This window comes from Chrysemys picta, chromosome 1 (assembly GCF_011386835.1).
Source record: "Chrysemys picta bellii isolate R12L10 chromosome 1, ASM1138683v2, whole genome shotgun sequence".
Taxonomy (NCBI): Eukaryota; Metazoa; Chordata; order Testudines; family Emydidae; genus Chrysemys; species Chrysemys picta.
In genome coordinates, this window is record NC_088791.1 from 347,484,458 (window position 1) to 347,497,206 (window position 12,749).

At 52.5% G+C, this 12,749-nt stretch overlaps 1 protein-coding gene across 2 annotated transcripts in view; it reads left to right on the top strand.

Moving 5' to 3' along the window:
* The first annotated feature begins 1,153 nt into the window (after nt 1-1,153).
* CLPB (ClpB family mitochondrial disaggregase) overlaps nt 1,154-12,749 on the top strand; it is a 145,737-nt gene continuing 134,141 nt past the window's right edge. For both annotated transcript variants that reach the window (XM_005292193.5, XM_065581841.1), the window contains exons 1-2: nt 1,154-1,808; nt 6,124-6,175. In XM_005292193.5, the coding sequence (XP_005292250.3) occupies nt 1,244-1,808; nt 6,124-6,175 (617 nt within the window). In that variant the 5' untranslated portion in view covers nt 1,154-1,243. The remainder of the gene's footprint in view (nt 1,809-6,123; nt 6,176-12,749) is intronic.

Consider the following 12,749-nt stretch of genomic DNA (forward strand, 5'->3'; position numbering starts at 1 on the left):
TGTAAAACTAGGCATATATCGAGATGAGTTGATGTACTCCCCAGAAGACTTGTGCGTACCCGCAGGGGGGGGACATACCCCTGCTTGAGAGCCACTAGTCTAGACCATCCCTGACAGGCGAAGCAGGAAAGGGATTGTGGGTGTGCGGCAGCAGCTTCCCTACTATCCCCAGCTTGGTCTCAGCCAGGGGTAGGGAATCTCATCTCACTCCCTGCTCAGCTCAACTAGCCAGGTCACCTCAGGAAAGGCAGAAATGTCCCCCCCAGTACCTGCCTGGTGCAGACAGTGCAGTGAACCCCCTACAACCCTGCATGGGAATTTAATGGGGTTATTAAACCATAGCAACTAGTGGGGGTGAGGGTTGTTTCACAGACTTAGTTCTTGGCCTGATGGGGGAAATCACAGTCCACAGGGAAAATCTCTTCTTGCAAAACCTCTGGCTGACACAGCAATCAGAGCACCAGGGGCCCTGCCTCCTAGGCTACCACAGCCCTGGAGGGGGAGTCAGCCCTGGTCCCGCTGTAGGTCAGACGGCACAGGGCTGAGGTGTTCGCCAAGACCCCCTGGCTGGGGGTTGCACTCAGCTGTGGGTGCCCATCACCATCATCACATTGTTAGTGATCCTGAGACCCCATGGCCCTAAGGAAGGGTTGGATCCTGCTCCCAATCCCCTCCTGCCCTAGCCACCAGAGCCCACTTCCTCCCCAGGGCCTGGACCCCTCCCAGGACTGGGAACAGGCCCCAGGTGTCCTGGCCTCTTCGGCTCTCAGTCCTACCCTCTCCTTCCACCCGGGCTCAGGGCTAGAACCCACAGCCCCGCGCTCCCAGGCTTGCGCGCTAACCACTAGGCCATGCTGCCACCTACCGGCAGAACTGGCTCACGCCGCCCTATGAAGAGCAGCGGGGCGCCCGCATCCCTGTTACCAAAACGACATTCCCCAGCATGCCTCGGGATGTTGCGCGGCCCAGCATGCTCCGCGGGCCGCCGCTGAGCGCCGCGTGTGAGGAGGGCGGGGAGTATTGTTTGCGTAGACCCAGGGGCCTCATGGGAGTTGTAGTCCTCAGCCGGACATCCGCGGGGCTCTGCCTGCGAACAGACTACAACTCCCACCAGGCAGTTCGCGCCGCTGCGGCGTCCCGACGCAGCGTCGCCTCTGAAGCATTTTCTCGGGGGCCGCCATCTTTGTTTTTCTCCTCTGCTGGCGCCGCGGAGGGGCCCGAGCGAGGCCGGGCAGGGGCAACGATGCTGGCCTCCCTGCTGTCCAGACCTCCGCCTCCGGGCCTCGCCCGGCTCCTGAGGGCCCGGCCGCCGCCCCCGCGGCCCTCCCGTGGCGCCTCGGCGCGGACAGACCCGGCGGGCGAAGGCGGGGCCGCTGGGGGGCGCAGGGAGCCGCAGTACCCGGGAGCGGCCGCTAGGGGGCGCGGGGCGGCACAGCTGCAATCCCAGCGCGCGGCCACCAGCGCACAGGGGCTGCAGTGTCTGGGGGCAGCCGCGAGGGGGCGCAGGGAGCTGGAGGGGCTGCAGGAGCTGGGCATGGGCATGGGCATGGGTGAGTTCAGGCTGCCAGAGCTGCAGGAGGTGGGCCCATGCACCACAGGGGCCAGGGCACCAGAGCTGCTGTTCTTAGCTGCACCCAGCCGGGAGCTGGAGCTGCAGTACCCAGGACCGGCTGCGGAGTGGCGGCTTCGTCTCAGACCAGACCCCACGGGGCACCAGAAGAAGAGGGAGAGCTGGACTTTCCGGGCCGGGCTTCCTGCGTTTGCTGCTGCAGTGGTGTATTGCTACAGCAAGGGCCACGCATCCAAGGGTGACTATTACTGACCCCTCTCTTTGCACTTGTGCTGTGTTAAAGCCCAACTCTCCCAGCGGGGGAGGTTCTTCAAATAGCGCAGAGGCATTTGTGTGTCTTTAGTGGAGTCCAGACTTCGCCTGATCTCTGGGGGCAACCCCTCAAATGCAGCTGCCCTAAGCTTTTCATAGAGGGGAGCGGCCCTGGGAGATGGCAGGACCCACGCGAGCTCTTTGGGGTAGGGACTGCCCTATGTTTCTACAGCTGTTAGCACGAAGGGGTGCTGATCTCTGTTGTGGCTCCAGGTGCTACCATACAACAAAGAAGAATGAGCCAAGCAATTTCTGTAGAGATACAAGTTCCCAGAATGCAACTGTCCATGGTTTGCCTGCCTCAAGGTGGATCACTGCATAGCTGACTGTCCTGTGTCTGTGGACCACCCATCCTTGTTAGAGCAGAACGCATCTACAGGCTGGTTGGCAGGCTGTGCTGTTCTGGGGGATATGCCAATCTTAGGTCTATATTTATCCATTGTTTTAGTCTGTGTGTTGGAAGAGTCTATGTTTTCAGATTATTGTAGGGGGAGAGTTCTGTTAGGGAGGTTTGGCCAGCCTTAGACGAGGAGGTGAAATGGTTCTCCAAGAGGTGAGCTCCCTTTGTACAGGGCATACAAGTACAGTGCTAGAGTTGCACTGATATTTTAACTCAGGGCAGTTCGCTGCTGCAGACAATTTTAAGATGTGTGTGCGGTGGAAGAGTTATATACGCACCTTGTTAAGACCAAGAAGCAGGATATTCTGAGCAATCTGTGTCTTCCACAGTAATTAATTGGTGGCCAATTGCTTCTCAAATTCCCCAAACATTTATGCACTTGACTTTACACCTAGTCCCTTTACTCACATAGTCAAAGTGCCACATGTGTGTGTGAATGTTTGCAGGATTGGGGCCTTAGTGGTTCTCATGCTTGGCTCTTCATAGTGTTTTGTGTTTCAAAGCACTTGGCAAACATTAACGGATTAGATCTCCCAACCCTTGGCAAAGCAAATCAGTATGATCATCTCCATGATGGGGAAACTGAGGCACAGATTGGTTGTGGTCTCCCTAAAGTCACTGAGTTTGTCGCTGCTGGAGCTGGGAGTGAAAGCTCAGCTCTGTCATTTAGCCTGCTTGCCGCTCTGCTATCTTATAGACAAACAGAGCCTATGATAGCTTTCAAACCATCAGCTGTCTGGTATGTGCATGCTGTACAAAAATTGGGGGTTGAGATGCAGGATTATTCAGGGGCTTGGAATGAGCTCCAGTTGCTGGGATAGAAAGCCCATCCCTGTTGTGTCCTCCTATATAAATTAACACATGCTGTCATTAATGACTTTTATGTTAATGACTGCATCGTTTGGAATGAGCGTGGGACTGGGAAATGAAAGGTCCTGAGTTCTCCTCCCGGCTCTTCCCCTGACTCATTCTGTGGCTTTGGGTAAGACACGCCCTGTGCCTCGGTTTCCCCACTTGTAACATGGGCTTAACACTGTGATGACTGTTGAGGGTGAAACGCCCTATATAAATGCTGCATTTGTTGGTAAGTCACCTGAGAGAGGGCTGAACCGCCCAGTCTTGCTGCAAGGGAGCTGAAGAACTCTGAGCACTTTCTAACCTCATTAGAATGCAACACATCTGGCGCCACCTAGGACTGTGCAGTGGTCCCAGTGCTGCACAGCATAGCTCTTAATAGCGCTGGTGGGGATAGACTGCAGACCCTCCTCCAAAGCCACAGGCCCCAAAACACAGCAGCCTCTCCTCTGGCTGCAGGCAGTATAGATAGAGCACGGAGTAGAGCGGTTCAGATTCTGTCCCGGAGACAGCAGTGAGGCACACGAGCCTTCTCGTTACAGTCGAAAAGAACTCTGTGTAGCTGACATGTGACTGCTGTTCACACACCAGCAGCTATTGCTGTGCTAGATGGATCTCCCAGGGAGCCCTTCACCTTTTAAAAGGACAGTGGAAATGATTGAACGGCCGCTTTATTGTGGAGTTCTCTGAGCTGTGCCGCTGAGCCAGGGCTTCAAGTGTCTTTCCCCAGCCCTCGCTCTGAGTATGGAATTTGTTTGCTAGTTTAGACCCACTGCCGGCTGCTTGCTGGCTGCACACTCCTTGCTGAGCATTAACTGGCTGAGATATAGTTGCACTGTGACACCCGGGCCTGGATAAACTCTGTTTGAAGGGACAGTGTCAAGATAAATTCATAATTTAAAAAAAAAAGTCCCACCCGTCTCTGCAATGCTAACAATACCAGTGATGAGTAGAACTGAAAGATTTTTTTAAACTCTGCGGTATTTGTCTCTATTAATGCTGCTTGTGCTTGGCCAAGGCATTTAAACTGCTGCATGCCGGTCAGTTTCGCTTTCTGAGGCTGGTCACTTTAACTTTCTGGTTCTTGTGCGCCAGCCCAGTGCTGTTGTGTTGGGTTCCTAGCACTGCAGGTGAATCTGTACATGAAAAACAACCCCCCAAATCTCCATTTTAAACAATAATCATGCAAACATTTCTCTCTCAGATTTTGTCTTTCCTAAAATCCCAATTTCAGATTTAGACTAACCAGCTGTAAAAAACCAGCCACGCATAACAGCTCTGAATATGGAGGCTGTAGGGAGTCTGATTTTCAAATGCACCGAGCATCCACAACTTCTGCAGAAGTCAGTGGGGGCTATTGGGTGCTCTGAACCTCTGGGAATCCTGCCATAGAAGGCAAGAGGGATATTTACTGGTGTGGGAACAGTGGTTGTTGCTTTTAAGATTAGAGGCTAGCTTTTGTACTTTGCAAATGAAAATGGTCTGTGGCCAGTGGAGGGTTCTCACATCAGAGATTCGCCAGAGTGAGAACCTTTGACTCTAAAGCCCTTTGCATTTTGTGGAGGGGAGTCAGTTCAGGGTTGAATCTAAGACCGGAAGGAGCCTGTGTACCAGATCTAGTTCCCCATTCTCATGAGATTTTGCTTCTGATGTCTTGTGTTCCTGATGGGACTCTTGAAATTCTGAGTACAGCTTGGTAGAGCTGCTCTGGACATCCACCAGGAGGCAGAGAGTCACCTGTTATAGGTGGGACTTGTCCGCATGCAGCAATGCAGTACTGTTCCTTGTTCCATGTCATTTCCACAGGACATACGGTGTTGCACTCAGAATAGCTCCTTTCCCTCCCAGACACTGAGCTACTTCCTCTGGTTAAATCCCCCCTAAAAGCCTCTCTCTTTTCAGTCTAGGAGTGACATTCTCTGTAACGTGCATGTGCTTTGTGACGCTCAGCATGACACATGATCTGTGTGCGTTAAAATGAAGAGCAGTGTAGTTACTCCGTTGAGCCAGAAAGTGGTGCTCTTAATCTACGGGGGAATGTTCACGCTCATTTTGGCTGTTGCTCACATGGTTGGCTCTAAAATGGTCTGGCTTTATATCCCAGTGCTAGTGATCCCAGTAATGCACGCTGGGCACAGTAGCCCCAGGTGTCAGTTTGCTTTTCAGTGCCGCACACAGGAAAAGTCCTTGCTTCCTCTCTCACCAAACCGAGCTCCCTGCTTTCTGCAGTACCATGAGAGGTGCAGCATCTGGAGTGACTCACTCCCAGCTCCCAGAATAGCTCCTGGGCCCTCTCTCTCCTGCTCCCTCTGCTGCCATCCTAGTCCTCTCCCTTCTCTGCAGAGCAGTGTCAGCCTCCAGAACTCAGATGGCTGGAGCAGTCATCATTTGTATCGGTGTGTGGTGCCACCCACGACGCGCTAGGTGCTGTCCCGACATTCAGGGAGTGCTGGTCCCTGTCCTGAGGACGTGCACATCATATTGCTGTAAACTCCACGTTACATCACGGGTGGCTGGACGCAGCACACCATGTTCTCTGACGTGCCAGCAGCCCCACTCCCTTAGCATCCAGACCTGCAGAGCTACACGCTCCAGCCAGCAGTGTTCCACCCAGAGTCAAGTGGCGGTGGCTAATGTGAAGCTTTGCATCCTGGGAGCTGTAATCCACAGGCCAACCCGCTGTTTTTAAAATGAGGTAATATAGGAATTTCCGCATTTGGTCAGACCAGGTTATCCTGCGTCCAGCAGGGACCTACACGAGCTGCTTCAGAGGAAGTTTCCGTAAATCCCCTAGTGGACAGGTCAGGAATAACCTGCCCGTAGGGAAGTTTCTGCCTACCCAGTGTTGTGTAGTAATGCCTCTGGAGCACCAGCGATCACGTCCCTTATAGACATAAACCGTACCACGTGCAGGTTATATGTGTGCATTTGGTGTGAGCCTCTTGCCAGCCGCTTTACTAGGGTTTCTCCTCTTTGTCTCTCTTAGAAGATGCCCTGTTGGAAGCCGCAAGGATCAACAACGTTTCAGAAGTCGACAGGTGAGTGACTGTTCGGATACTTACGCTGTGTGTTAACATCACTACTCGGAGGGTGGGGGGGGCGAAATCTGCCCTGGACCTTTTGTTGTCACATGGGTCCTGCTTTCCTCCAAGATGCTTGCTTTGATTTCACAGGTGTGTCTAGTAATGTGGCTGCTTGGTAGGGTGCGGAGAAAGGAGACCAGCAGTAATGGGAGCTATGGGTGCTTAGCTCACTGCTTCAGATCTCCCCGAGGCCAGTAGTGACTGAGAGTTGCTCCTGTCTGGGGGACTGTGTCGAGCTAGCCAGTGGCCTCCGTCTACTTCCTAGTGGGCAGGTGTCTTCATCTTTCAAATACCCTTGGGCCTGGCGCTCTTGTTGACAGTCCAACAGGGAAACCAGGGGCTAATGGGCTGTGCAGACTGAGCACCCGCTCACTCCTGTAGGCAAGGTCTCCTGGGTGGGCTGAGACAGGCTGACAGTGCCTCTGCTGTACTGTTCTGGGCACACATGGGGACATCAGTCTGGCCCCGTAAGTTCCCTGGAAGATTAACAGATGAATGCATTTCCTGTGCCCAGAGCACCCCTGCCGGGACTGTACATGGAAGGAAAGGGGGGTATCACAACTAAAAACTATCTGACGCCCAAGAGGGGCAATCTGCATCCCCCACCTGGCCACAGCCTACACGGCCTCATCTTCTGTCAGAGGAACCTTCCACCTTGTGTATCATTTCACTCAGCCTCTTCCGTCCGGCCTGCCGGCTTCCCGGGAGCTCTCCGCTGTAGGCTGCTGCTTCTGTTTCCTCTCTCTGGGGCCCATATGGCTCTTCGTCACTGCCCCAGCCTAGGGGAGCCCCCTTCCATTCTTCCTGGGATCTCAGAGGAAGCAGCCTTGTTCTGGTGCACCCGAGGGCCGAGATCTGGCCTAAATCAAGGTTCTCGTAGGATGTTGGTGTGCGGCTAATTGGCACATATGTTCTGCTGTTGGTAATTGCAGGAAGCTGTTCCTTAGTGATGTCTGGGTGATTTGTGAGTCTTGCCCGGGCGATGAGTGGCAGGGCTGTGCGCCGTGTTCTCTCTCTCTGTTTCCCGTGTTTACACTCGTGTCTGTGCCGACTGCTGCTACGCATTATGCAACTGTGCAATGCACATTCACTGCCCCGCCTGTGCTCTCCTTCCCTCTGACTGCCCCTCCATTTCTATTGCTTGTGCGCCTCCCAAGCTAATCTCATCTGCTCCTCTTTTCTCCCTCCCTCATCTTCCTTCCACAATGTCCCCTATGTTCGAAACTCCCTGCCTCTCCTCGTGCACCAAGCGACCCGCCTCACCACGTCCCGATCACTGCTCCCCCAGCCCTTTCGGGGGATGCCCACGCTGTAGCCTTAGCCCATGTTTCTACTCGTGTTTTTGCCCAGCCCTCCCCCAGGCTCCACACACGATCCTCAAGTGCGTATTTTTGCTTTGTAGCTGTGCTTGCTTGCATGGCTGGGGGGATGTGTTAAAGCCCGAGCTGTCTTTTAGCTCCCGCTGGAACCGGCCCACTCTGCAGTGGGGATACAGGCAAGATCATTCGTGTTGGCAGCCCTGCAGTGCCCTTCCCACAATTCCCTGCCGTTGGCTGGGAAAGAATCCTAGAGCATCTCACCACAAAGAACCATGGGACGTGCCTCCCCCCAGACACAGGCGAGTGCAGAGGCAATGAGGACACAGTAACACGGGTGGGGATGCTCATACTCGGGCTAACAGTGCACAGTCCTGGGTGCCAATCCCCAGGCTAACTGAGCAGTGTAGTTATACCCTCAGTGATAGCCATGGGGCACAAATTCCAGACCATCAACGTAAAAACAGCCCCCACCCCCTCCAGCCAACCTGCAGCCATCCAAGACCTTGATGGCTTTTGCTACGCTGCTTGTTATGGTGAAGACACGAGCAAACCTCCAAAAGCACAGGGCCATTTCCCTGGAGCAAAGGAGAATTGTCGTTAGTTAGTAATAGTATAGGGCTCATGACACATGGCTGAGCAGTTCTAATTCCGCACAGTAGAGGGCAGTGCCATTCATAGACACAACGCAGTTCATGACAGCATCGTGTATGTGTACCTATACATAGGGCTATAGGGATAGATGGATTCTTGCCCCTGTTCAACTGTGTGCACTTCATTTTGCAAGAGAACGCGAGCTGCTCTGAGCCCCAGGCTCCGTGGCAAGCTAGACAACAGGCAGGCAGACTGCTTTAGGGTTTTAAAATTTAATTTCCAACTTGATTAAACCGTAATTTATCCCCTGGCCACAGATCACTGTATTATAATTATTGAAACGCACTGAAAACCCAATCAGTGCACTAGGGTAAGCCATTGCAGGCCGGGCCTGGCATATCCATGCAGTTGACATCACAGTAAGAATCAGGACCTACGTTCTGTATCGTATCATAGCCTGTCTCATGAAGCAGCGCCAGTAATACTGAACAGAGACCGGTCATTGCCTGGATTGTAGAACGGCTACTGGTATTCAAACCTTGGTCGTTTCAGCTACCAGGCTGGGGGAGAAGCCCCCAGATGTTTGAGAGAGACTGGACCAGGCTCTCTCGCACCCACTGTCTTCATCTGCTGCTTGCGTTTTTGTTCATTGCATGAATGGGGCTGACCAGCTTTCTTGCTTTTGCAAGTCAGGCACACGGGACAACTCTTTGTATAGTGTTTTCCGTGCAAACTGTACCTCAGAGCATTTTACAGGGTGAAACAATGCAACTACCAACACGACTACCAAGGAGAGAGAAATTAAGGGGAATTGGCGTGGGAGAGATGCAGTTTTTCAGTTGTTGTTTGACATGAGATGGAGAGTCAGAGGTAGAGAGATACAGATGAGCTGTTCTAGATTCATGAGCCGCAGAGAAGGCAGTTGTGAGGATGTGAGTTGTGTTTCTTTAAAACGGCTGGGGGAAGCCAGGCATAGTGGGCGGGGGGCGGAGGAGGACCTAGGCAGAACTGTACAATGAAGCAGAGAGAGAGAGAGAGAGAGGAGCTTTAGGGATAATACTGTGTTCCTTATTCCGACAGCGTTCCTTGTTCAGTGTTAGAAGAAAACTACTCTCTCTGATTCCTTAGAGACTAACAAATTTATTAGTCTCTAAGGTGCCACAAGTCCTCCTGTTCTTCTTTTTGCGGATACAGACTAACACGGCTGCTACTCTGAAATCTCTCTGATTCGTTACCATTGTCACGTGATAGCGCTAGCACCAACCGTGGCCAGAGGGGAAGAGCAGCCTAGTGAAAGGGAGCCCCGCTGGTGGCAGGGCAGTGAGTGTTAGAAAATCCACAGGAGGTTTCATAGACCTAGAGGGTAGTTTTGGATTGGATCCTAAAAGGAACGAAGAACCAGTGGGACATTTGAGGACTGCGCTTCTGTATGTGCAAGGAGGCGGGCAGCAGCATTCTGTGTGGGCTGCAAGCTGGGGATTCAGGCAGCCGTAGGGAAATGAGCTACTGTATTGTAGGGGGGTGAGGATTTCAGTGAAGGTGGAGAATAGGCAGCAGCATACAAGCTCTGCTGGCAACAGTCAGTCCTTCAAACATAGGAGATACGAGAGGAGAGGGCAGGGATATGTATGTTGGAAGCCAGCGGGAGGCTTGAGTCCAGGGAGTCTTGTCTTGACTCTTAGGCCAGGTCTACACTCACCCCCCAAATCGAACTAAGGTACGCAACTTCAGCTACGTGAATAACGTAGCTGAAGTTCGAAGTACCTTAGTTCGATCTTACCTCGGTCCACACGCGGCAGGCAGGCTCCCCCGTCGACTCCGCGGTACTCCTCTCGTCTAGCTGGAGTACCGCAGTCGACGGCGAGCACTTCCGGGTTCGACTTATCGCGTCCAGACAAGACGCGATAAGTCGAACCTGGAAGTTCGATCGCTCGCCGCCGAACTACCGGGTAAGTGTAGACCTACCCTCAGTTAGGTTCTTACCTGTGTGTCAGCTGGTCCCAATGAAGCAAATGGAGTCTGATTTTTGCATTCAAAATAAAAAGAAATTCCCCTCTGAGGAGTGATCCGACTCCCATTGGAGCGGATGGCCAAACTCCCATTAACTTCAGGCCCGGTATGTATTTAGCCATAACTGCAGACAATACCTATTATTCTGGATAGTTTAGTTTCCCCAACCTCCGTTGAGCTGTGTGTGTTGAGGAGGAGAGGCAAGGGGAAGCAAAAGCTTGAAGAAATACTGCCTCCATCCCCTTCGCCTTTATATACAGTATTAATATTGATTCTCAGTGGTTCACTCTTATTTTTTAATAAACCACCTACAAAAATATGGGCTTGCAGCAGAGTTCCTTAGCCAAATAAATATGATGGAACAGTATTCTAATAAGCGCTGTGTGATATTGGCTCACAGAAACAAAGTACATGTGTCAACGCACTGTTATCAGGGCAATTTGTAACAGCGGGCAGTAGCCGGCATCTGTATGTTTAAACGTTCAGCAGGCCAGGAGATTGGCATGGAGCTATTCTTCCTTCAGAGCAAGGAGGTGTCCAGAAACTTGACCTGCCCTTTTAAAAGGTGCCATTTTGATCAGTAGAGATTGTCCCACTCTCTGGATTGATTTTAACTGGGCTCTGTCAAACCCACTGAAAAATTAAAACTGGTTGGGTGACTGGCCATCCCTACCTTGTGTCAAGCAGTTCAGCGTGTTTCAGTTGAGCTTTGCATGCCCGTGTAGTCTCGTGGTTTCATGGTCCTCCCCCATCTCTCTGTATCCACCTGTTGACTCTCATCTTATTGATTGTCAGCTGCTTGGGGCAGGGGCCATCTCTGTGCAGCTCCGAGAACTCCGGGGGCCTGCTCCGGGCAGGGCCTGCTCCAGGCACCAGCCCACCAAGCTTGTGCTTGGGGCGGCACCTGGAGGGGGGCGGCGTGGTGCTCCGGCTCCGGCCGCTGGGGAGAGCGGAGCCGCAGCGGGCTCGCTGCCCTCCCCTTGTGCTCTGGCCGCCGGGGAGAGCAGGGCCGCGACTGGGCTCGCCGCCCTCCCCGCGGTGCTCTGGCCGCCCTCCCTCCGGAGCTCCGGCCACCAGCGGAGCCGCAGTGGGCTCGGCGCCCTCGCCTGCCGCGCTCCGGGGGTGGGGGAGGGCAGCGGGAGGCTTTTTTGCCTGGGGCGGCAAAAAAGCCAGAGCCGGCCCTGGCTCCGGGACTGGGGATTTTGGGCAGTAGCACAAGACAAACAATACATAATAATTCCAAAACAGACACACAATATCTGGGCCTTGGTACCCCCTGGTCTGCCTGTGGCACATAATAGCTGAGTTTCCTGAGGGCTGTGATACTTATTTCAATTCAGGTGATTGTGTTCATTGCAGGGGTAACCAGGTAGGGTTTGGTGGCCTGTGGAGCACAGGAGATCAGACTAAATGGTCTGGTGGGTCCCTTCTGGCCTTATAATCTATGACTGTGTGAAAATCATGTAAGGCAAGTACATCCGGCTCTGCCCAGTCAAGGGGACATGCCGGCAGCTCTCAAAGAGCCACAGGGCTGCACCTAATATACAATAAAGGGAAGAGATTGCAGACACCATCCTCTCTGATACCATGGTGGCCCTTATTGCCTACAGCATCCCAGCATGCAATGCCTCCAGTCAAATGCAGGTGGAGCACTATGCACTGTCGCCAAAGGCAGTACTGCCGTCAGACAGATGAATATATCTGAGTGCTGACACTGTGCTGAGCAGTGGACAGACTCAGGGGGTCCCTGCCCCAAAGAGTTGACAGTCTAAAGCAGGCACTGAAATGCTGTTCAAATCTATACAAAACACAGTTAGAAAGACCAGACTTGGGGCAGTGGGTTTATTTTTTTCTTGTAGAAATCTCTTCTGGACTTGGTGTGGTGTGCCACATTTGGCCATCCTTGATTTCAATAACCAGGAAGAGCCAAGCTAACCTTTTAAAGACCCCACAAGAAACCCTTAGACTGTTTCTACTTAGAAATAATTCTGCTGCTATTTCCTGCATTTCTCACCCCTTTGCTTTTTACACTCAAGGAGCTTTGCATGAAAATTGCATCCTAGTTGCTTAGGAATTCATCTGCTCCGCCTCTTCCGTTTCCCATCTCAAGCTATAATCCTGTGCTTGTGCGTGCATCAGGGTGATCCAGTCAATATAGTGTACTTGGACTTTCAGAAAGCCTTTGACAAGGTCCCTCACCAAAGGCTCTTAAGCAAACTCAGCAGTCATGGGATAAGAAGGAAGGTCTTCTCATGGGTCAGTAACTGGTTAAAATATAGGAAACAAAGGGTAGGAATAAATGGTCAGTTTTCACAGTGGAGAGAAGGAAATACCAGGGTATGTACCAAGGATATGTACTGGGCCCAGTGCTGTCCAACATATTCATAAATGGTTTGGAAAAAGGGGTGAGCAGTGAGGTGGCAAAATTTGCAGATGATACAAAATTATTCAGGATAGTTAAGTCCAAAGCAGACTGTGAAGAGTTACAAAGGGATCTCACTGAACTGGGGGGCTGGGCGAAGAAATGGCAGATCAAATTCAGTGTTGAAAAATGTAAAGTAATACACATCGGAAAACAGAATCCCAACTACGCATGCAAAATGATGGGG